We start from the raw sequence: 25,678 nt of genomic DNA, 5'->3' as shown, positions 1-25,678 counted from the left end.
AACACACTATACATGAAAGGAAGGAAGTTTCAATTCCTAAAATCCCTGGCTGCAAACACAAGAGTTTCTACTTTAAAGATCAAAATGACAAGATTGTGGTCAGGACTCCACTTTCATGCTGTTAAAGACGGTTTAGATGGATTTCCTTTGAAGTTCACTTACATTAAGCACTTGAAATTTACATTAACTCTATGAAGAATGCCTTGAACTTTAAATAAAGCCCTTCCTTTAACATAAGGAACAGATACATGCCGCTGAAAGACCTACCTACCTACCTACCTATATGATGGTCAGCAAAAATCTTGAAATACAACATAATTGTGATTCACCAGAATAAAATACAGTTTCTTTTTGAATGTGCAGTACACTGTTATTACCCCTGGCTATAGAATGTCTGACACATTCAAAATAATACAGCTAGAAAATATTGATGTGTTAATGGGTGCGTGGATTAAATGTAGCAGGGATACTGAGAAATCATAATCTTATTATTTATAATTGGTTAGGAGATCAATCAAGGTTCAGCTTAATATAGGGAAAGACTGAATTATGCAGTAAATGATTATTGAGTAAACTTGCTGTTTCGTGTTAATGAAGCGTCCTAGTTCATGTAGCCATTTGAGATTGCAAAGTTAATGTAGTAGTTTAACTTAATGTTTAGGGGTTTTAAGCCAGTTAAGGTCTCAAAGAATGAGCGTCTCAAATTGTGATTAACAGACCAATTTTATAATGTGAGGAACTACTGTCATGTACTTTCATAATGAACTACTGACAGTTTTAACTAATTATTTACCAAATAATTTAACTGTGAGACGAAAACAGAAAGGATATATATATATATATATATATATATATATATATATATATATATATATATATATATTAGCGCTTTAAATGACATCCAGCTATTATCAATATTATTAGCAAATTTAGAAATTTAGATATAGACAGACTGTAGCGACTTCCACAGTCGCTAGAGGCCGGGATGGAGCCTGCCTCTTTGCCTGACGCGCTGTCAACTTTACGCAATAATGCGAGAGGTGGAATTGCTTACTTGTTTATTAAAGTGCTTTGACAGTTTACAGAGTAATGTGATTGGCTCGCGATTCAGACTCTTAAAACATCACAGGATCTAACGCAACAAGGGGAAACTCGTTGTGCAGCGGTCAACAAAAATTACGGCTATCCAGCCCTCCTCTCTGTCAAAATCAAACCAGTGAATGACAGACTAACAACGCCCTCTTAATGTCACCGCTAGCACCCACGTGACTCCCATTACCCATCACCATAGCAACCAAACAAATGAAAACCCAGTGAATGTCAAAATTCAATACATTTAATTATGGCTCCTACACAGACTGATCCCAATATCAATAGTATGGATAACAGCAGTGGTATTGGTATTCGATTCGTACTAGTACAACATTATGAATTGATTGTTGTGGAAAGTAAAAATGAATACAGTGAATTGGTCATTAAATGTGTTCAGAACTAGCAAATTGTTGATGTTTTGTTACATAAGTCAGGTCACACTGCTCTCTTCTACATAAGCTGCCTTTATAAAATCAGTATCTGATCAATACCAACATTTTTAGTATTGCACGCCATTAAAGGTGTGTGACATGACCTGTACTCAATTAAGCCACGCCCACATAGAAATAAACCTTCAAGTTTACACGAAAAACACAAAATCTCGCAGTACAAAATAATCTACAGCCTACTGCTGTGACTTTGACAATCATATTAGATGGAATCACTGAAAAGTTCATTCAATTCTGCTTTCAGGTCTTTCAAAGTCTATCATAGGAAAGTTGTGGCTCCCCGTGTCTACTTTGAAATGAAAGATTAAAGTCGCACAGATGTCCCAGTGCCTTTACTGAGATTACCGAGTCCATTTTAGCTAATCAAATCAGCAGAGTCACAATAGACATCAGCTGTAGTCCAATCGCTCTAATTGTGGAGGCAGCTTGCGAAAGGTTTTGCTGTCTGCCGTGAAACACTTCGAGATACCACAGTCCATCCCAACTATTTTTTCCACGAATAATCACAACAATTACAGAATTATTTTCTTACTTTTTTTAATCTCTAGCAGAACATTTGTTGTAGTTATTTGCTCTTCCGTGACATAAGCGGCTGCTGTCTGAAATAATTGATTGAAATCACGGAGCGTCTAAATGATGGGCAATTGCCCACACTCCTCAGAGGTGGAGCTTTTAAAGCCTGCCTCTACCTCTTAATGATTTGCAAGAGGAAGAAAAAAAACCACACACACACACATCATCTGTAAGACAAGATTAACCTCGCAACCGTTTTCAGTACTGTGAAAGTAAGATGCATGCAAACGGGCAGGGGTGGACGCTGCTCTGGGGGCTCTCGCTTTGCGCGCACTGCGAAGCGTGTACACTCCTCACCTCATCTCATCATCCGCGTCTCTAAACCTCCCTACTCACTCTCCTGCTCTCTCTCTCTTTCTCGTTCACAGAAGCTATTTTAACTTTGCAAAGACGACAGAATTTCAGTGGCCAAATGGCTTATTGAAGAAAGCGACCTTCAAATTTATAGAGGAGAGAAATTACGATACTGTGGCAGGCGGCAGTGGGTTTCTTTTTTTTTTTCCCGAGCGATTGGCCATTTCTTCAAATGAGAAAGTCTGAGAAATGTCTTTTTCTGTGGGCGACACCATCAGCATCCGAGCCATAATGTACAGGCAAAAACAAGCCAGTCTTTGCGTCCTTCAAACAATATCTGGATTGACGAGAACTCAGAGGTAAGGGAAAAATATGTATAAATCGTTAAAGCGTAAAGAACATTCTTCGGTTATTTGTTAAAAACTGCCTTTTAATAGTGTGCGTTTTTTAAGGCTTTTTTATTTTTATTTAATTGTCTACAGTAAACTCTGTGCACCCAGACGGCGCTTTTACGTGAACACACATGTTCATGTTTAAGTTATAAATAGAAATAAGTAATGAATATGTCGCACTGCAATGTATTCTGTGATGGAGGATGTAGGATGATGCTGATGAAGAACTCTCCGCACAGTTTCCACCTGCGATTGCTGGACCAAAAAAAAAAAAAAAATCCTTTTCCTTGTCTTTGTGTGTTTTTAAGTGAGAAGTGCTTTTGGCATGAAGTCATCAAGTCATTCTGTGACCTCCTACTGTAACAGCGCCTTTTGGTTCTTTTGTCCCTCTGCAAATAGACTAGAACACTTGGCCAAAGAATGCACCAGGGTCATTTTTACCTCATAAACATAAACAAAGGGAACCAAAGTGATGATTCTGTGTGCATTCAGGATATTTTGTTGTTGTTGTTGTTATTGTTGTTATTATTGTTGTTGTCATGCATGTAGTTAGTTATGGTTTGAGATACTCTAGCAGCTGTTACACAGTTATAGTTATATCAGAGATTTAGTAGTGAGGGCAAAATAAGGGGGCATACAACAGGAGTGCAAGAGCATGCACTCTAACCCACACACTTACACACTTGCACACTCAACACACCCGCACACAAAAACTAACATTACTTCAGATGACTTAAGCCTAACACACACCAACATTAAATCAAATCATTATATGTGTGGTTTTGCTTTTTGCGGCAGCTCCCCAAAATGTGCCTGTGCAAACAGATTTATGGCCCATCTATGAGTAACACACACACACAACACACACACACAGATAGAGAGACTGCCCCCTCCCTCTGATCTACCCCCAGTGCCTTTAATAATTGGGGTAGCACAAGCAAAGTCAGGCCTGATCTCTGCTTTAACTGCTTTAATAGCTGGAACTGAGAAAAGTGGTACGTTTCAGCTTCCACCTTGTCTTGTTTTTATTGTTTGTTATTTTTTTTTGTATTTTTTAAAAGGATTCATTCTGTTACTGTACATTCATTCATCTGTCTATCTGCAGAATAACGAGCACGTTTAGAAATGAGTGCTACAGACTAGAAACAACCTAAATTTTGCTATCATCTGCTAATGGAGATGGTGATCAATAGGCAACAACAAAGGCAACTTAGCCAGAGCCTGCATCTCATAAACAACAAAACACTCCAGCAGAGGCATACACGGCTGCTTTCTGCAACACCCAACCAGTGAATTATTCAAACACGTAACAGAGATGGTGGATTAACATACTGAAGAACACTTTAAATCAACCAACAAAGGTGTGGAAGACAGTAAGCCAGATGATGAGCTCAGGGGCTTCAGAGGAGCCCTGACGTCTATGTTAAAGGGTACTTGCTAAGGGTTTAATGCTTTATCAGCTCACAGATAGACATGCAGACAGACGGGACAGCAGTGGCTGCTGTAACAGGAATAGGCTTCAGATTAATTTCAAGTGGATTATGACATTTTACACAGTCTCCTTTGAAGATAATAGTTCATAAAAGGATCAGTCAACATGGTGTTAAGTCAGTTACTTCACTTCGTCATTTTCTGTCTCCTAATCTGTCAGTGGACCTTCACGTGCTGAGGCCGGGAGTAAGGTTCACTGACAAATGTAGCCTATGTTGGTATTTGCGTTTTCAGCAATAAGATCTCGTGCATTATCCCGATTTGTGATCATCAATAACTGCCGGGCGCTACCTTATTATGCATATTATATGCCAGCCGCTGCCTCTAAATGAAATTACGGGAAGATGAAGTTGTTGTTGTCGGGTGCAGCGAGCAGATCTCTACATGCGGTGCACAGGAAAAGCTGTGAGAGACGGAACGGATTGGTAAACATGGCCGACGGATGAGACACATTGGTATTCAGCTGCTCTTCGCCGCCGGCTGAAAATGCCCACGCTTGGCTTCAGGGTCAGAGGTCCAAGGTTGATTGGCAATGGGCTGACATGGGAAAATTGATTGTGCTGACTGGAGTCTAATGGGGTTGGAGCGCACAGACGTATCAGCGCGTCTGACATGTTAGCAGTGCCACAGCCTCATTCTTACCCTCACACACCTGTATTCTTACAGGTTGTTCTCTAATCTTTTAACCCCTTGTCAGACACCTCTGAGATGTTTTACACGGCGGCACTGCAGCACACAGGCCCCCTCTTGTGCTGTCGCTCTCATGCTGAACTGTTTCCCTTGCAACAACGATTGCTCTGCCTCATTCGCTTTCAGCCATACCTCCCAGCTCCTTACGACTCCATAACCTCTGCTGCCCGCCAACATGCCCAAATGCACTCGACCGGAGAATCGCACAAAAGTGTGATCTCTCTCTCTCTCTCGCTTTCTCCCACCCATCTTCTCTCCCTGTCTCTTTGCTACTCTCCCTTCCTTTCCAAACACCTCCACCCACTCATACACACGTTTATTTACTCACAGCCGCACACGCACAATACACATCCTCCAACAAACAAATGTGCGCACATAAATAAACACACAAATCTGTTCTTATTTCTTCAGCATTTATCATCATCCATACTGAGTTGTCTTCGGCTTGCACTAAAATACTGTATTCACACTTTAATTCCTGTTTGCAGCCAAATAACCCTTGCTCTGCACCAGCATTGTGGCAGCAATGTATTTGCAAGGATGACAGCACCAAAAAGATTACTCGGAGCATCCCTAAGTAATGACACGAAAAGTAATCCGCTGTCAGCTCATAGCTTTGTGCAGAGTGGGAGTTTTTACAGAAGCAAAAGCTGGGAAGTTTAGAGGAAATGTTTTTTTGGGCTGTGTGCATCACAGCCCATCGTATCTCGTTCCTCAGCCCACGTCAGAGTGAATTATTTAGCATTTATTTTTGCATTAGCTGATGCACTGGTGTGTTTGGACACAAAAGAAAGCAAAATGTTAATTTGTGTCACAAAATCTTGTGTACCTTTTTGGAAGATGAAAATCCCATTTAGCCGTTATCGGAGCAAATTTACTCAGTGACGCAAACTTTGCGCTTTTAACAAAAGAATAGCTGTAGTTTTGAAGTTAGCTGCTAATTCTTTTTGGTAAATACGACAGATTTTTGTCTGTCCAAGCTGACCTTTGGTAATGTTACTTTTAACGGGGAAAAATGATCCCGTCTGCCGCTGTGATTGCTGGTCTGATTAAATTTACATTTGCTAAAATTTTAGTTAAGAGTTGGTTCCAAACGTATTAACAGCAAATTCAATTGTCTTTTTTTATGTTACTCTAGCTTTTAATGGACTCTGTTCAATTCTATTTCATTTAAAGAGCGTCAAATCACAACCACAGTCACCTCAAGCTGCTTCCTCCAGGACATATAGGAAGGAAGGGACAACCTCCCTAACTTGCCTCCCACCCCCAATAAATAATGATTAAATGCAGAGTGGTGTATAAACACATAGTGAGTAATGAAAGAGGAATGAAGAAGAAATACACAGTGCATTGCGGGAAGCTTAACAATAAAAGTAAAGAGGGTGTTTGTCTCCTGAATCCCAAACTGGGAGCCTGTTCGACAGAAGAGGAGCCTGAAAGCTGAAGGCTCTGCCTCCTACTCTACTTTTAAATATCCTAGAAACCACAGATAAGCCAGCAGTCTGAAAGTGAAGTGTTCTGTTGGGGTAATGTGTTCTATGAGGTAGAGTGCACTCCAATTCATCTGGCAGATTTAGTAAATGTAGCGATGACATAACCCCAATAACCAACTCCCACCACCACCATAAGTTGTATACCCAACCAGTCACTGGTTGAAGGGTACATACAATTTCACTCAGCTGAGGTTTCATTCAACTTGGCCTTGAACAGAGCCTACTTACTACTATCCCCTTGAAGCTCTCAGGCTTGGTGGCTGTCCCACATGATTATGGTAATCGCAGCTGTACTTTAGTATTAATGCAGTCGTGATTTATTGATGTTAAAATGCTATTTGTGGCCCCTTTAAGTCTTGATCCTTTGATGTCCTTTGACATTTTGAAAACACTTGGACGTGGGGTGTGTTATGTAACGCTTATCACTCACTCCCTGTTGGAACCAATTAATATAAAGCAGTACAAATACTAAAATATAAATTAACTTTGTGTCCACAAAATCTGCATGGATTATTCATTAACCCCACCAGGGAGATTGCAGATGATTTTCAGCAATGCTTGTAGCTGTCAGGGCTGCTGGCTGTAGATTTTTGACACTTAAGCACACATGGGTCAGAGAGCATCCTGCTGCTTAAACAACAGCGCGTAACACACACAACATCAGCATCTAAAGTATTTGGCAATCCCAGGGCCGGCTCATCTTTTTTTACAAGGTACTCACAGTTTTATCTGACGAACTGAAGAAGTATGTGATCCCCAGGGCTATGCACGGACCAAAAGGAGCACTGGCACGGAACAACAATGTCAGCATATTCAGATGCAGGAGGTCCAACAGGGAGCAACCATGGAAACTTTGCTGGCTGTCCAGTGCTTACAGAGCTTCAGGAAATCTGGGAGCATGGGGCTCGTGTTTTATTCATGGCGCAGAAAACATAAAAAGGATAGCTAACAAAAATCCTACATCGAGGTAATTTGAGGAAGCGAAAGAAAGAAAACTGCAACATATAAAGTAAATAAGGGAAGGGGAGTCGGGGAATCTGAGAAGGAAGTGATGAATACGCAACAAATTAAAGAGTGAAACAGAGTATGATAAGGAAGCTGTTACATACAAAGCATGGATGGAGGAATAAAGAGAAGAAATGTTAATAGAAAGAGTCTTTAGATGATTCTAAATCAGTTTCCCCTCCACGAACCTGAGTATGTTGGACTTTTATAGGGGCTTTTGTTCTCTTGTTCTAGAGTTTATTCCAAAACAACTGCCTGTTTTGAGATGAATTATTTGTCAGAAAAAAAACAAAACAAAGCCTAAATATTTTCACAACTTCTCCTGATCATCGCTCATCTTCCTCTAAGGGAAGAATAAATGTATGGCACAGAACACAAAAGCCACACAGTATGAAGAATTAGACGTTATTCTAATATGATCACCAGTGCTTTACAACCACAATCAATCTACAAAGAAAGCACACGAATCTTCCGTGACATTATTAACCTATGAACTGACAGACTATTATCCTTATCCCATCACCATAATGCCAGTTTGCATTTTGTGTAATCCTGTTGTCTTCAATTGGAAATACATTACCTTCAAGCATTTAGAAATACGCCAGCAAGCCAGATATACATGATTGGGGTCACGACCCCCCAGAAATAATCTGCTCTTGGCATTTCTATTTTAAACGCAGATTAATCAGACGAGAGTTCAGGGTGCCGACTGGGAGGCAGAAAACTCTGGACTATTTTTGCAGTATGGAAATAGCTGGGAGGAGGGGAAGTTTGTAATTTGGTCTGGATTGCTTTTTAGGGCTGACTGAGGCCTATAAGTCTGGTGTTAAGTATTTGGTCCATCCTCTGAAGCTCACACTTTTCTTAGCTTTGCACTGCATCAATATTATACATGTTTATAACGCTAATAATCAATGTTGGCTTCAGTATTACAAGCCTGTAGCTATTTAAGGCTGCACATCTGCAGTATACATTCATGGCAGAATCCCAGATTATTAAACAGATATAACAGCTATATTTATATACATAGTTTCCTGCTCCTAAAATATAGATATATGGAAGCCAATTACAAATGTAATTTATGTCTGGATATAAACTTATGAGAAACTGTTTATTAAAGTATAATATTTAAGAATGTTGAATTCAAAACTCACTTCTAATCTGCAAGTTTATACACAATCAAAATAAGAATTATTTTAAAATCTGCATTTACATGTATCCAACTTGAAGTCTACTCAAACACCAGGTAACTCCTTTTAACACGGGATCATTATTTGCTCCCTTACTAATGAGGCCATTTAAGTCTTTGGGAACGTTCTGCATGTCCCCTTATTTCTCAAAGGGTTTCTACAGTGAATGTATCCACATGTTTGATTTGGCACAGATTTTATACCATATTTTTCGAGTGTAAGATGAATGTGAACCACTATTATGAATCATCACAATACAGTTACAGAATACTAGCCAATCATTTTTAATGCTCTACCCGCTGTGTTATTTTATTTATCGTACATTTGTACATTTCATAACCGATGTGTAACTGATTTTAGTATAATGAGTCATAAATTTATACATACATGGGAGCCTTCTGAGCTTTATATGGCCAGGAGGCCTCAGCTTATCAGGATCAGACCGTGACAGTAATGACACCCCAATCATCTCTATAAACAATGTAGAGATAAAAATCAAATTAGGTGGACAGAGAACACATGGACACTGATGGTGGAGGTTGATATTTTTAGTAGATGGAAATTTCTATGATGTACTGCTGTTAATACTCCAGTGTGTGTGTGTGTGTGTGTTCATGTTATTTTATGTGTCTAGAGCAAGGAAGCAAATTAAACTTAATTGAGTCGTCTGCAGGGTGCACCTCTCGACAAGCAGAATGTTGTAAAATGTCTTTCTGCTGAGGAAACGACAGCTAAACTTTGATCTGATGTGAGCGAGGTTTGAGTAACTGCTACCTGCTGGTACACGACAAATAAAATTCTCCTTCCAAGTTTTCCACTGACTCTAAAAACGCTCCCCCTCTCTATTGCTGTTTCTTTTTCCTCTAGGTCTCAGAGTGCTTAATGCCATTAACTCCTTCACTGACATAAACCAGTCACCGAGGAGCCTCTTTCACATCACTTTTTCATCTCCCTGCTGTCACCGAGAAGCTCCTTCCACTTTTTTTTTACCCCTGCTGATTATGGAGAATCTCAGTGAACTCCAAAATCCATTGCTGGACAAAAACAGTAAACACATGATCAATGGTTACGGAGGAGAATTCCCCAACAATCATTACCAGGAAAACATTATAAACTACTTTGCTGGAGGAGGAGGTGGAGGTGGAGGAGGTGAAGGTGGAGGAGGAGGAAAAGTGAGTAATGGCAATGCAGTGAGCGGAAGTTACAATACCAACGGGAAGGTGAAATCCCAGCAGTTTTTGGATGCCACCTCGCTACATCTGGCAGTAGAAGCCTTCTACAGACCCAATTTCATCCTATACAAGGAGGACAGTGGCAGCATTAAGGCTAAGGAATACAGAAATGAGTGTTGTGAGACCACCTTCACTGAGAAAAAGGAAAAGGAGGTGTCTAACACAACTGGGGCAGACACGCCCAGCACGGAAGAACCCCAGACGAAGCTGCTGGAGGACGGCGAACAGATCAAGATCCAAACGGTTTCCTATGAGGTGGAGGAGGAGGAGTATGTGGAATATGAGGTAAGGGCAAAAAATGCATGGAAAGACAATGCATGATAGAAAGCTTGCATTATTTTAGATACTTTTTAAAATTTGCTCTGTTCTTAACAAAAAGCACGTAGAACTAAAATTAAAATAGAAGAATCCAAAAGTAATAAAAAATGAACTTGTTTAGCGCCTTTCAAGAAACCCAAGGATGCTTTACAAAAGTATATAAGTAAATAAAAAGGCTACAGGGTGAAGGCTTTGTTGAAGAGATTATTTTTGAGAGGTTTCTTAAGAGTTCAGTGTGGGGTGTTTCAAAGTTCAGATTACAGAGAGTTGCAGAGGGTGGGGGCTGCCACACTGAAGGCTCTGTCCCCAGAGGTGTGGAGGGTGGTGCGAGGGACAGAAGTAGGCCCATTGCATTAGAGACTGTTTGTATGGGTGCAGCAGGTCAGATAGGTACCGAAGGACCAGAATGTTGAGGGATTTGTAAGTGAATTGTACCGAATAGTACCATATATATAATATTTTAATATACAAATAAATTTCAGTTCAGTCATTCATAGACGCATGTGCAGTTGTTCTGTTTGGTAGGAAAAATCCAAAGCAGGCAGCTAATGTGGGTGTGCATGTGTTTCTGTTAATTGACAGCAAGCTTGCTTGTATTCCTGTGGTAGATCTGCATTTATAGCATCACACCAAAGGATTGAGCTTAGCTCCTGGATCAGTCTGCCATTTTTACTAAACACAAATCCGTTTGATCCACTGACCTTGGCCTCAATTCCCAACTTGTGTAAAATTCATCGTTAGATAATAATAAATCACCCATGTCTGCCTCACACAGAAATATTAGGTACCACAGCTTTAGCCACAGTATTTTCACTCTCAACCAACATGACCAATAGCACAAAGCACTCCAAAGGATTTAGGGGATTGGACTGGTGGAATAGGGTGTTAAGAGTCGACCAGTGTCCTGCAACGCTTAATGGACTGGCTGCCACACACCTGAGTCCACTAGAATGAACCTGGACTGCAGTGATAAACATGCAGCTGCAGAAATGCTACGTGAAATGGGTATATATAGCTCATAGGATAAGAAATAGAAACTGGGGAAGGGAGGAATGTAAATGATTAACTGAAATTTGGATTTTCTGGATTTTATTTGCTCTCTGCATTTGCACATCAAACTTTTGCACATCAAGTTTTTTTCCTGAGCTCATCCTGGGATGAGCTCAGGAAAAAAATTGATGTGCAAATGCCAAGAGCAAATAAAATCCAGATTTTCTGATGTGAAGGTTTATTCCATTGTAGTTGTAGATTTGCACACAAAATAAGAGCGAATACATGAGTTACAATTCTTACTGAATTCACACAAATTCTCTATTCATAGACTTCTAGAGGTTCCTTTCAACCCACTCAAAGGTTAAGCGAACACATTACCATATAGTTCATATTTTTCCACACACTTCCTGTTTAAAAATGAACAAGTGCTTAAAAAAGCATCATCAGGCCCCACAGCCAGATTTGAGATGTAAAAGAGGCAAATACACAGTGGGACTCATTATGTAGCCTCCCAACAGGAGATCATTGACACCACAAAGTGTGCGGTGTCTCTACCACCAGGCCCACAGTCTGACACAATGTGCAGAAGGAAGACTAGAAAGCCCCTACACTGACATGCAAAAACTCGTCTGTGTCTAACATTCGAAACACTGCCATACAGGATGTATTTGCAATGTAACTAGCAAACAGCTACCAATCAATAGCATATTGATTTGTTCTCTCATGCAAAAAAATACACATCAGTAACTTGCACAGAATGCAAGTTACTAGTTTTTGTATTCTTCACTGCCTTTGCTAGCACTCTGCTATAGTTTTTATGCATTACTATTCCAAACAGTAACCTGAAAGTCACAGCAGGACTGTGGCTATGGACAATAAAAACACATGGATTCAGCTTATAGGTTGTAAAAATAGATCCAACATCAAAGTGCCTTTTAACTTAATTCTGTCTAAAGGCCTCAAAATGGGAATGGGTCTATGGAAAGTATATAGGAAAACCGCTTTTTGACTTGACCTTTATATAAACACTCTCTCTCTAAATTTCTTACTTACTTTATTGGCTTAGTCACCATTTTGGGTCACACTGAATTAAAACAAATTGAGCCTATTTTGCAAGTCTCGGCCTTAGTCGTCCATTTTGAAACACACTATCTGTGGTAGGAAATTGTATGCTTATTGGCTAACAACTTGCCAGTATAAAGTTGTTAGCTTGTGAGCATGCAGTTTTCAGTCAGACTAGGGCCTCCTCGTCATGTAATTTATTTTCATTGTTTCCAACCAAGATGATGATGGCAGAAACTCCCATATTGAGGCTCCAAAACCGATGGGTAATATCACAGCACCTATACCCACCTTTTATACGGTCTATGATTTTGACTCCCATATAACAACCCATATAAATCCCATATAACAGGTTGTTCTTTAGAGATCGTAGCAGAAACTCAACAGGGTGCCTTTAATGACCCACCTGAAACTGAAAATCCTAAATCCTAAATGTGAAGAGGTACTAGATTATTTTGTGTAGCACATGTGGACTTTTAAGGCATATTGTGAAATATGAAAAATACAGTTTGCCTAATGTAACACAATTTTATTTGTTTAAAGCATAACATGGGTGCCAATTTGTGTGACACTCTGCATGCGCTGCCATATATTACCATCCTTTGTTTTAGGCACTAGGTCTTACTTGACCAATGCACAACTGATCCAAAATCCAGAAGAATTGTTTACTTTGGGATGTGACAAAATTTTTTACCTTTTTGTAGGCAATTTTCTGGTAATAATTTAATTTTAAGGTTGTAGCTTTTTCTTTAAATGTAAATCATGGCTTCAGTATGACAGTTGATAGGAATGTGTCACAAAATGTATATTGTAAAATTTATTATATAAGAATTCTTTTTAATTACTGTATATGCACAGTATTAAATACTGCAAGTATTAATATTTTAAACAACAAAATCTTGATGCAACAGACAATTTTGTTTCCTTACTCTTTAAAGAATACAGTGTTTTTAAAAAGTCACTAGTCGTGAAGATGTTGTTTATAGGTATAACCTGCTCCTGAAAGGTGATTTATGAAATCTAGCTCATTCGTACATATACGTATATACTTTGTGAATAAACTGTGTTAACTTGTTTTCTCATTAGTGAAAATTCACTAGTCGCTTGCTAATGGACAGTTCTCTGAACCACTGTCTGGTGTTGCCGGGTCAATTGGGACTTATTTCAGGAATTTAAACTGCTGTTCCTTTTTTTTTTTTTTTTTTTTTTTGTTTATTCCACATTGACTTTTTGAAGTTTTTAATCCTTTTATCTACTCTGCTTCTCTTTATTTGCAGCTCCTCCTTAGTGAGTTGTATTGATTTAATAAAGGGATCAGTAAGGTGTAATGGTTTTTGCCCGACTCAGCTAAATAGAGCAATGAGAAAAGAGTTTTTCTCTATGGTTTCTTTCTTTCTTTCTTTCTTTTTGAACCATTTGTATTGCTTAACCAAAACTACTTCTTTTGCGATGCCTAATCCATAATCATCATTATTCCTGTGACCAGGAATGATACCACCAAAGTAAAAAGCATATTATCTGTAAAGTTTCTGAATTACTAAAACTAATAACTAGAAAGCTAATCAACCAAACTCAGCAACAAAAAAAATTGCAGGCTTATAGAACAGCAAACATTGAAGTGCTTCCGACTACATAATGTGATCTATGTCTGCTTGAAGCATGATTCTGGTGATTAGAGTTATGGTATTTTTGTCAGCTTGGTTAAGATTTGGACAAAAGCCTTTTTACTGGTGCGCTGTCCCTTAATACTACTGTATGTACCGGTTTTATATAAAGACAGAAATATGAATGCAAATTATTTAGATCAAATTTATAAAGCCCATTCGCTTAGAATCGCTTATAAACAGACCTTTGCAGCATTTCAGGCAGGCACAGTGTTAGCATTAGTCACAAACCCCATTCCTGGCCGGTTGGGCCCATCCAAAAACATGCTTTATAAATCAGGCAGTCTTCATTTACACGAAAAGCTGTTGGGGTCATAATTTGTGTCATTCTCTCTGCTGCCACTTTAATATCACCACCTGCCGTTTCTCTTCATTTCTCTTAATTGGATGCCATTTTGAAAAGGCTGTCAACCTGATCCACCCAATCCCAAAAGAACTAGTATAGCAGCTGATATCCTCGTAGATCTTCTCACCTTTTTGGCATCATTTAAATTAGTATGAATTTGATCTGGACCGCTTGTCGTTTCCTTCACTTCCCATTTCAATCAAATGAGTTGAGATTTGCTCTTGTTGGACTTTTTTTTATTAACCAATATAAAATGATCCAATTTGGCAGTCCAGCTATGGGTTATTCTTAACAATTAGAAACTTACTTGTTCACTGTCATCTAATAATCATAATGGGTTAAAAATGGGTTTCCATTTTTAAAATAGACAGCAGACTACCGGGGCCGGAATGTTGTGGCCATTTTTGTTGAATGTTTATAAAACGCAATTTGTATTCATTTTTGTTTTTTCTTTAAAGTTGTAAGAATATGCTGACCTAGTTTTGTTATGTAAATTTGTAATCCATTTTATTGGAAAAGTTTTTGGAAAGTGATTGGTTTATTGGCTTATGGACCCTCCCATTAATCAGGGGATTAAGAGCACCCTGGAGGGGTGTGGTAAAGATGGTTTTTTGTTTGCCAAATGTCTGATGGGAAGACGGGAGGGTTAGAAAATGATTTTTTTGACCACTTTTGAAGTTGTTAAAGCAAATTGAGTTAACTTTCGTTGAATTTTAAGTTTTAAGAAGTTATTTGGTTGATTTTTGTTTCTAATTTTCCACGAAATAAACAACATATGATTTTTAAACAATGAAGTCAGAAGTGCGTTCTAAAACAAACCTCCCGTTGCCACCCACGGCCTTTTCGTGGACTTTTTTGGTGTTTGGAACATAAAAGGCCGTGACACCCCTGCATTAAGCAAAAGAAACCAGTCAAACACATCAGCAACCCTACGACACCTGGCTGGAGCTGCTCACTCAAGGACAACACCATGCCATCCAAATGGCAACCCAGCTGAGCGATTTAATTGGACATTTCTTCAAATGCTAAGGACACTGGAGGAGAAGGCAAAGAGCAGCTGGAAAGAGCATCTGCCTCAGATAGTACACGCATACAACTGCACCAGGCATGAGGCAACAGGCTTTTCATCCCACTACCTCGTGTTTGGTCGACTTCATTTTTGGCTTGTTAGCCAGAGACGGGACTGAAACACCTCAGAGCTATGCTAAAAAGTGGGCTTTGTGGATGGAAGAGGCTTATCGTATTGCAGCTGAGAACAGCCAGCACTCTAGTGCAAGGGGTAGAAGAACTATGATCATCACACACAGAACACAGTCACTCTCCAACCTGGTGAGACAGTGTCCTAGTCCGTAACATGAGTGAGAGGGGAAGAGGTAACAGACTACAAAAAAGTAACCATATGAGTTAATGGTCATTTTCAACTGAGTATGATATTTATTTTGTAAACTTTTTCCATTTTTAAAATAGACAGCAGACTACCATGTGTATGTTCACTGTCTGCTAAGGTTCTACCTTGGAACCATAACTCACTCATGATGTGCAATTTCAAGAAATGTGATGATGTTGACCTTGGCTATATCCTTTTCTTAATCAGCCCGTTCTCACTCCCGAGGCGTAACATGCCGACGTTTTGTCACGTCCCGGGGGCGTTCCTGAGGAACGCGAAAGGAGTCCTTCGGTGTTCTTATGGTACGCGGCGGGTTATGGCCGAAATCCAGTGCAATGACGCTCCCGCGGTAATAGATGTTCCAGCCCTGTATTCCAGCCCTAACCATAACCTTTTTCCTGACCTTAACCATGACTTTAATTATGTTAAATAGCGTGTTTCTAAGCGATTTGAAGAAAAAGAGCGAACATGTGTAGATTGAGTCCATACGGTTCTCATATTTCCTCATTTTTCCGAGGTCGTCATTTCGGAACGTGGTGGGTAGCCGAAAACGTAATATGTTGACGATTTGTCACCTAGCCTAAAATGTGACGCTTTGGGAGTGAGAACGTGTTCTCTTAATACACAGAGTTTATATACATAAGGTTTGAAGTATGTAGAATCACAAAATACAATTTAAAAAGTCTAAATTTTGATATATTTTTTAATCATATAATCCGTATCTGCATTGCGAATCGATACATCACTCATGCTAAATACAATTATCCCTTAATTGAGTGATAAACTCATTTACAGGATTCTCTTACATTCCCCATAGTAAACCCCAGATTGTCATGAAAGGTATTTGTCTTACCCATTACATTACACAGCCAGCTGTCTTTGCCCGCATCGCCCTTATTAAAAGCCTGGTGCCATCACATGTTTTAAACGTCTGGCGCCGCTTAAAGTATTAAACGCCTGGCACCAATTACAATGGAATTTAAAATGGCAGGTGGCATCAGTGCTGTAGTTTCATTCTGCTTGTTCTCTGCTTACCACATTGCCCCTACATTGGCAGCAGTTTGGCAGCTTTGGTTAATTCACTTTGTGTTCCTGACCTCGTGTTGTTGTGACGCACAGTAATGCAGACAGGGAGCATTGTTTTTTTCAGCGTGGATATTGCTGTTTTTGATGGTTTGCAAACAATTTCATGGTCCATTACCACAAATCACCTGAACTGGATTTGACGTAGAATGGGATTTGTCATAACAACTAAATATCTGTATTAAATTTGGTCTTTTCCAAAATGTATATAGCCCTCCACCCCACACTCCCTCAATTTAGTTCTCGCTTCTATGTGAGTGTTGAGTGGTTAAGGATGACTTGTGTTGTGAAGTCACACAAGTCATGACGAACTGAACCTCTGTTGCTGCTGATGGATGCTTGCATGAATTCAAACAGTGCACTTTCCACTACAGCTAACTTAACTCTCATATTCCCTCTGTCAGTGTGTAGCACGATGTTCCTCTTCACTGTTTGGGTGGTTTATGGTCTGAGCAGGATCCCAAATTTTAAAAAAAAAATGTCATCATGTTAGATCTGATATATTGCCTACCTTAAATGGTAGTTCAGTCACAAGATGTTAGTCACAAGCTCCTTTCTATCCAACCATTTAAGGCTCGAAGCTGTCTCACCCAATTAACACACTTTATACCTGTGGTGGCATTCATACTGCCTGAGCTGTGCTCACCAAATTGTTCTGATATTGTCCCACTTCAGATCTGCAAGTTCCCGAATTCCTTAGTCTTTTCTTGCAATAGCAAAAGTTTCTTTGTTCATAATATATACATTTAACTGTGTAAGTCTCTTACGGTCCCAGGGACAATGCGTGCCATGCCTACTCAGATTGTTCCAGAGAAAAACTCAAAGTCATAGCCAAATTCAAATGTGTGCTGTAGTAAATCTGTCTCCTGTCTGACTTCTCAGTCCTTGTCGAACTGTGTGCACATGCCAGAGCTTCATTTCCACTCCATCAGTTATCCACTGGATATAGAAACGCCCTAAAACATTCAATTAATACTTGTGCCTGCTTCACCTCTCATTAAACCTGTCAGTGAGAAGAAGTACAGTTTAACTAATTGTATGTCATTGCTGAGCTTCTACAATAGCAGAACGGCTGTCTATATACACTACCGCTACACAGCTGTGGTTACTTATAAGGCTTCTACCACAAATGTATCACATTACTCCAGCAGTACTTGAATCTTTATTATTATTAAACACAGAAGGGTAATAAAAGATTTTTTATACCTGTCATATTGGAACAAATCCCACAGAATATATTGCATTAAAATGAATAAAATACATATAAATAATATTAGGGTTTAAATCAGAAGAAGTTCATCGCTCATTAAAAGCAGAATTAAGTGAGCCTTGAGTTGAGGAATAATTAAAAGTCTAAATGAGTGTTTTCCCAAACCTTTGGAGCCATAGCATATATTTCACATCAGAAAAATCATGCGGCACACCACCAAACAAAAATGTCACAAAAAGCATATCGATCATTTTTCCCCGCGCCCCAGCGGGGTTGGCTCGGTTTGTCCATAGTATACATTTTTTGCTTTCTTCTGACCACTATTCATGCTAGGGCCTTCATCTGTGTCAGAATTTTCTCCAGGACATATCTTCCTTTATATATAAATATACTATATATCATGAAATCTATTAGGACTATGCAAACACGTATATATTTTCATAAATTATAATATGCATAGGGCACGGTGGCACAGTGGTTAGCACTGTTGCCGCACAGCAAGAAGGTCCTGAGTTCAATTCCACCATCAGGCCGGGGTCTTTCTGTGTGGAGTTTGCATGTTCTCCCCGTGTTTGCATGGGTTCCCTCCGGGTACTCCGGCTTCCTCCCACTGCCCAAAGACATGCAGCTTGTGGGGATAGGTTAATTGGATAATCCAAAATGCCACTAGGTGTGAATGTGAGTGCAAATGGTTGTCTGTCCCTGTGTGTTGGCCCTGCGACAGACTGACGACCTGTCCAGGGTGTACCCCGCCTCTCGACCTATGACAGCTGGGATAGGCTCCAGCGCCCCCCGCGACCCTGAAAAGGATAAGCGGAAGCGGATGGATGGATAATATGCATAGGGTGGCTCCACTCAAGTTGGTTGGATTCCTTTCTTGGACATTTCAAGATTACATTACTGAGAAAATCAGGTTTATCTCCCTTTTTTTTAACTTAATGAATGAACAGCTTAGCCAGTACAGTATGCTCATGTTACTTTTCCTTTATTTTGCTGATTATGTGTGTATATGTGTGTTTAAATTACCAAAAAAACAGATAAAAAGAGAGAATTACTGCAGTGGAAAGAAGTATTTTATTTTTAAAAGGGTGGGCCTGAAAGGAGTTATTATATAAAGCACAAACTCTCCAATGATCAAAGTGCATGAGTAAATTACAGATAGCCTCTGAGGAGAATCAGTAAAGTAGAATAGCAATTTCTTCAAGTATGAAATTAGAAGTAAAGCAGCTCTTAATGATATTACTGGAGAAACTGAAATCTCAGTATGATTCAAAGTACCATTTGTCTTTTTTAAACACTTTTAGAGCTCAGTAACATCTCAAGTGTAAAAAAAAAAAAACCCAATAATTTATTCAAAACACTAAAACATCAAATGATTAACTTTTGTTTACTAACACTTAGATTCCTTTTTACAAAACGCATCCTCTGTCCAAAAGCCCCTTTTAAGTCTTACATCTCTCATTAGAGTACTTTATTAGTTTTTCCCCTTTATTAGTTTTCTTTTATTTTGAGTGAAATATTGAAAAGCAGAGCAGTTTGTAAGCAGAACATTTGCTGAATAGAAGCAGCATAATGGCATGCACCAGAATTATTGAATCGGTCCCAGCTGCAAGGTCACAGTTCTGCATTGTGAACTCCATGTAGAACATGAAAGGTGAGAGTTTTGCCTTCAGAAAACACTTTACGTGTTCGAGGTGTCTGTGCCAGACAGCTGAGGAAACCTCACCTGTCTCCTCTTATCAGCGTAAACCAAAGGAGGTCTACCAAATGAAGCCTTCTTTCTCTGCCTTGCTCCTGATCTCACTTTTGTGAGGTGGGAACATACAGTCAGCTCGATTTGAAAGAGCTCCTGTGTTTTAGGCACTGATTTTTCCAAAATTATGCAAAAGGTATGCCTGCTCAGATCCCAGCTGTAGTCACTAATCTTGAATGCCAATAAAGTATTTCACACGAGAGGTAAACTATTTATTTATTTGTTTATTCTTTTTTAATTTATGCTGTTAGACAATGTCATTATCATGTCACAGTGACTGATACAGGCCGTCAAGATGCCAGTGCTCATATTACAACAGTTGGCAAGTTACTGCTCTTCTTTATTATTTAGTTGTGTGACAATATAATCAAGTTAAAGGTGACGGTTCTGGTGTGCAGAGTCTGAGTAGGGGGACAGTGTAACTGATGTATTTCTAACTGTAACCAAAGAAAGAGGGAAGAAAATGCATTTAGAGCATTTTTCACTGCAAGTCAGGGTTGAGAGAGAATCCTCTGCAAAAAATAAATAAATACATTTGAGTGGGAGGTGCAACCTTTGAATTTGGTGGTGAAAGATGTTTTTTCAGGTAAGCTCTACACAGGGGCAGGTGGCGACCTGGTGGATAGGTCTTGAAGAGAGTGCATCAATCAAATAAGTACTTGCAGGAAGCATGATGTGGCAGGACAAAACACGCCAAGGCCACGGTACTACCTGAAATCACTCATCCCGTGATAGTGCTGGTGGTATCAAATTGAGAAGATGGGTGGAGTTAATGAACCAGCAGAAACTGATTTGCCTTGATCATAACCCGTTCCCATTACTTACCATTTCACACCTCAGTATCTGGGTTTTTAGATGGCAAATTCTTCAGTGTCATGAAATGACACTTTAACTTAATCATAACATGATTGCTAAACATTGTAGTAGGCTGATTTAGTAGGTATTATGGCTGTGGTTTAATTTCATTTTTGACTGGGCCCCAGAGGTCTGTAAGTGTCCAACTGACCACTTACAGGCCAAATAATTGGGGCAGTTTTTAACTTATACATTAAAACTGTTCTTATACTTAAGCTGCAAACACTAATTTAGCTTTGTTCAAGTCAGTTTATACTGTTGGCTGAGTTAAAACTAAAGAAGTTTAAAATTAAAAGAGAAGAATTAAAATATGTCATCTTATTACTGTTTTGTTTCTTCAGCTGTCATCCTCCCATATCCCATCCTCTCTCTTTCACTGTCCACAAAGCATCAGCAGCTCTGCACAGAAGTACAGAGAGCTGCAATGTCAATGTTTAACTGTCCTGTTAATACCCCTCCCCCCAAGGTCCTAACTTTCACGCTGAAACCCTGATACTAGTGTAACGATTATGTGTGTACTATACACAGTGTTGGTCAAGTTACTTGAAAAACGTAATCAGTAACTAATTACTGATTACTTCCCCAAAAAAGTAATCCCGTTACTTTACTGATTACTTATTTTCAAAAGTAATTAATTACTTAGTTACTTAGTTACTTTTTAAAAACACGATTTACAACCTGAATAGGTGATAAAGTGATAGATCTTTCAGCCCAATTCTACTTTTTCTGCATAATCCATCATACAAAATGTAATCAAATGAAAACGTCTCTTTTTAAAACTTGTTTTATTAGTTTTAATCTTTTAACTTTATGCATCAAGCAAAAAATTTAATTATATGCACCATTCTCTGACTGGAAGAAATTTGTTTAACATTTAAACCTATTTTCTGCACATTCCAGCACATAAAATAAAATATTTTTTGTGTTTACACTCAGTCTTTCAAATAGATGCAAGTAAAACACAGCAGAAAATAAATAACATCAAAGACTAGCGGTCCTGTTGCTCTATTTTCACCTGTAAAGCAGGAGTAGGATAGGCGGAAGTTTACCCTGGTGCAGGTGTGCCGCAGCGGTCAGTGGAAGGATACGGCAGTTTCTCTGTGAGTTTCCCATTACGTCGTAGCGCACGCGGTGCTTGTTTAGGGGTTTTTTTTCGCTGTAAAAAGAAGTTTTCTTCCCACGCACAGCGGACACTAATGTTTTTGTCACTTTTTATGGAATCAAACTCAAAGTAAGGTCAGTACTTCCACGCTTTAAACGCTGCACGCTCATACTCTCTCCCGCACTCGATATATGATCCATTGTCGATCTGCACACAGCTGTTGTCACAAACGTCGCACTCGCTTACGCCACTGTCATGAGACACTCTCGCAAAAAATCAGTTTTAGTAACGCAGTGTTCCTACGGGAAAGTAACGGTAATCTAATTACCGTTTTTGCAACAGTAATCCCTTACTTTACCCGTTACTTGAAAAAAGTAATCAGATTACGCGTTACTGCCCATCTCTGACTATACATATATAGAATCAGGGATGAACAGGCTTAACGTGTTACTGGCGTTGACATACTGGAATATGGGTGTTCTTTAAATCATGTGAGTAAATGTGTCTCTGTCACAGCAGCAGCATTATGCTAGTGTATGTTGTTTGTTATATCACATATTGTTAATTTGAGAAAAACTTCTGACCCTCGCTGGTAAACATACTTACATGGTGTTAATGATATGAACAGTTCCATTATAAGTGCTATATTTATGACCCCCTTTAAGCATGGAATGAGCTTTGAGAAGCTACATATTCCGAAATATAACAGGAAAAGAAAAACGCCTGGTGGTCTTTCCTAGAATGGGAGGACTTCACCAGCACAGTGTTAATGGAAGAGGAGCATAAATGACAGCAACGAATACTACCAAAACTTGAGTTTGAAAATGGCTGCACCATCTGTTGCATGTTCTTCAGCGTACAGAATTTGCAATCATCAGTGCACATCATATTCACTGGCAACATTTCATTAAATCATTAAATCCTGTCTTTCTTCAGCTTTGTAATTTTAAAACCCTAAGCCTTGAGGAGAAATCCAGAGAAAGAAATACCATAAATGACCTCTGTTGCCTTTCTGAATTTCAAATCAGACCAGTTTGATTGAAAAGGTTATCAATTCTGTCTAAATCTGTGGGAATATGAGTGCCTACGGCTTAATTAAATCCAAAATGTAGTCATTCTTCAGTTCACTGCACGCACATTGTTCTTCCTCTGAAAGGTCTGGCCATTATGACAATGTTTCATGTATTCTAGTGAAATCTTTCAGACATTTCTTTGTGGCAGAAAATGACAGACCAATCTCTTGAGTCATTCCCAATTCAGCAAAATTAAAGCGTTCTCTTTTCAAACTAAAGATATTTATTTCTCAGCTTCGAAAATCTTTCTGACTTATCAAAATCTTCTGGTTCCAAAAACATGATTGAACATTGTAACTTTCCAGAGTCTGTGAGTCACTGCTTCCATTGGCCGAGAATAACTCGAAAATGTGGTCATGATAGGCAGAAACCTTTTTGCCCTTTGATGTTATATTCATTTGGAATGTCAGTAATTTCCATATTAAGTTTTTCTTCAATGTTAATTTATAAAATGATTTAGGAATGCTCATTTATATGTATTTATTAAGTCGCTCTGCCCTTGGCTGCCTTTTTTTTACATCATTTAAAGAATGAATCAGATCTCGTGCCAAAACTACTTTTGAAATAGTGGCTCAGAATTTCTCCTTAAAATTGCAACAGAGTTCTGACAGATTGCCAGTTTGTGTGTGATAACATGCATGATTAGTATATTTGAAGTTGTAAAGAGTCCAGAAAAGTATGAAAGGCACCACTGCAAAGGCAGTGGAATAGGACACTAAAATCCTCCTCCAACCACATGGACACATTTTTAAAAAGTATTAACAGCAACATCATAAGTCCTTGGGTGATTGTTAAACGGAAGAGTATGGCAGTGATGTTATGTCTAATGCAATACTAAGTCACACACAAATAAAACATGCCAACCAAACTCTGTTTGCATTCTGACGATCTTTGCTTCCTGGGATCGTGTGGTATTAAAATGGGATATCAGTTTGAGTCACAGCATTTCATTAACTGTTTGGCATGGCCTTGCTCTCTTCCACTCAGCATGCATTAATACATGGCCCTATATATTATACAAATGACCACTTGGAAAGCCACAGGGTTAGTTCCACAGGAATTATAAAATTAAGCAAACTTGGCCTTGAGGGGGTGTGCATAATGACAGATTTTTAAAGTTGCAGAATTTTATATAAGGAATTATTTTTTGTAGATTTTTTTAATTACATAAACCTTTGTTTTTCCATTAGTATTTTCCTACCCGATGATTATGGAAAACATTTCCACTGCACTTTGAGCTAATACAACTTAGAAACCTCCGTTGTCATAAATTTAAACACATCTTTCCTTGCTAAAACACACGTTGCAAAAGAACTCTGCTCATATTCTCAAATGAAGGCTCATGTGATGCAACATGCTTGCCACAATCAGCAATATTTGAACACAATGAACACACCTGGCGTCAGTCATTACACACAACAACTCAAAATTGAAGACACCTGTTGCTAATGCTGTGACCACATGTATAAAAGCAAGTTCAGAGTGCACAGTATGCTGAAGAGTCCAAACAAACACAATGGATGAAGGCAGAGTCGGGGGAAGAGGAAGTCGATGCAGAGGAGGGAGAAGAGCTGGCCCTGGAAGAAGAGGAGCAGGCCAACAAGGAAGAGGAGTTCAAATGAGAGGAGGAAGAGGAGCAGGCCAACGAGGAAGAGGAGGCGGCCAACATGGGAGAGGAGAAGGTCCAGGAGGGAGAGCAAGACAACCTCGCACCATCATTACGGACGTGATGCGAGCAACGAGTCAGTAAGCAGCAGCAGGCATAATTTGTCAATGGGCAATGGAGCTGGCCTGTGTTGACATCCCAGCAGAGGCCTTCCCAGGATGGATTCGCCATTCCAGGGCGCATATATATATATATATTTTTTTTTTTTTTCCCCCACGGTGCCTGGCAAGTGATTGTGGTGTGAATAATGTAAATAAAAATAAAAAAATAAGAAATTCACACGCTGATCATGTTTTCAGGAGTACTGTTGTGTGCAATAGATTCTGTTTTTGCATTGAGTTGTGTTACAGTAGGGGAGACCGGGGATAGTTGTAACATTTTTGACATTTCTGTCTGTAAATTGAAGCTCTTTTAAGGTAGTGGATTCAAAATGTAATGCAAAGTATTTACATGTCTCTGCTATTAAATAGTGCAGCTATTTTCTCTGCAGCACAATTACCCATTGTATGGTCTCAAACACAAAGAGTGAAATGTTACAATTAACCCCATAGTCTGGGTTAGTTGTAACATATTCTGGGGTGAAATGTAACACAATGAAATAAGGGTACAGACAAAACATTAACATGTAATCTTTGTTTATTCAACACATGAATGCACTTAGAGCCATTTATGTAGCTGTGTGTGTGTGTGTGTGTGTGTGTGACAGAATGCAGAAATCTAGCTTTTGAACATATTCCAACCCCCCCAAAAAAGACACATTATGGAATTTTCTGCAACTGAATATTTCATTAATTTTGGTTGGTCTTCCTTGAGTTTGGCCTCATTGGCTCAGTGGGCAGTATAACCTACAACTCTTGCACCAATTTTGAACATAACAATGAAGCTGAAAAAATGTAGTTGTGCACCAGCATCGCAATTCCATTACGTTTTATCATGGCTTACCTTGGTGTGGTTTGCAAAGTGCTTCAGAAAGATGAGGAAATCTGTTTCTTTCACCCATCTTGATTTATTTCCACTACCAGTACTTCCTACTGGTCCATCTCTGACACAGTGGTCTGCATAATGTATGTGTGGGAACACAAACCGTGGAGGAATTGTGTTGCCAATGGCATTAACCGCATATACAAAAGCGACCAGTGAACCTCTCTCTGCTGATGTCGTTGCCCCAACTTGTTTAATATGAGTTAAAGTAATAGTGTGGTAAGTTTTAGCATCTGCATTATTGTTACAACTAACCCAGACTGTTGCTGTTACAACTGACCCAG

General features: G+C 39.2%; 1 protein-coding gene across 1 annotated transcript in view; it reads left to right on the top strand.

Annotated features, from left to right (window-relative positions):
• Positions 1–2,289: 2,289 nt before the first annotated feature.
• syndig1l (synapse differentiation inducing 1-like) overlaps positions 2,290–25,678 on the top strand; it is a 43,726-nt gene continuing 20,337 nt past the window's right edge. Inside the window, exons 1-2 of the mRNA XM_006793057.2 lie at positions 2,290–2,767; positions 9,537–10,186. Coding sequence (XP_006793120.2) covers positions 9,671–10,186 — 516 coding nt within the window. The 5' untranslated portion in view covers positions 2,290–2,767; positions 9,537–9,670. The remainder of the gene's footprint in view (positions 2,768–9,536; positions 10,187–25,678) is intronic.

The sequence above is a fragment of the Neolamprologus brichardi genome, chromosome 15 (assembly GCF_056152115.1).
Source record: "Neolamprologus brichardi isolate AB-2024 chromosome 15, ASM5615211v1, whole genome shotgun sequence".
Classification (NCBI taxonomy): domain Eukaryota; kingdom Metazoa; phylum Chordata; class Actinopteri; order Cichliformes; family Cichlidae; genus Neolamprologus; species Neolamprologus brichardi.
Note: the sequence above shows the minus strand (reverse complement) of the source record. Positions and strands in the feature narration are given on the sequence as shown.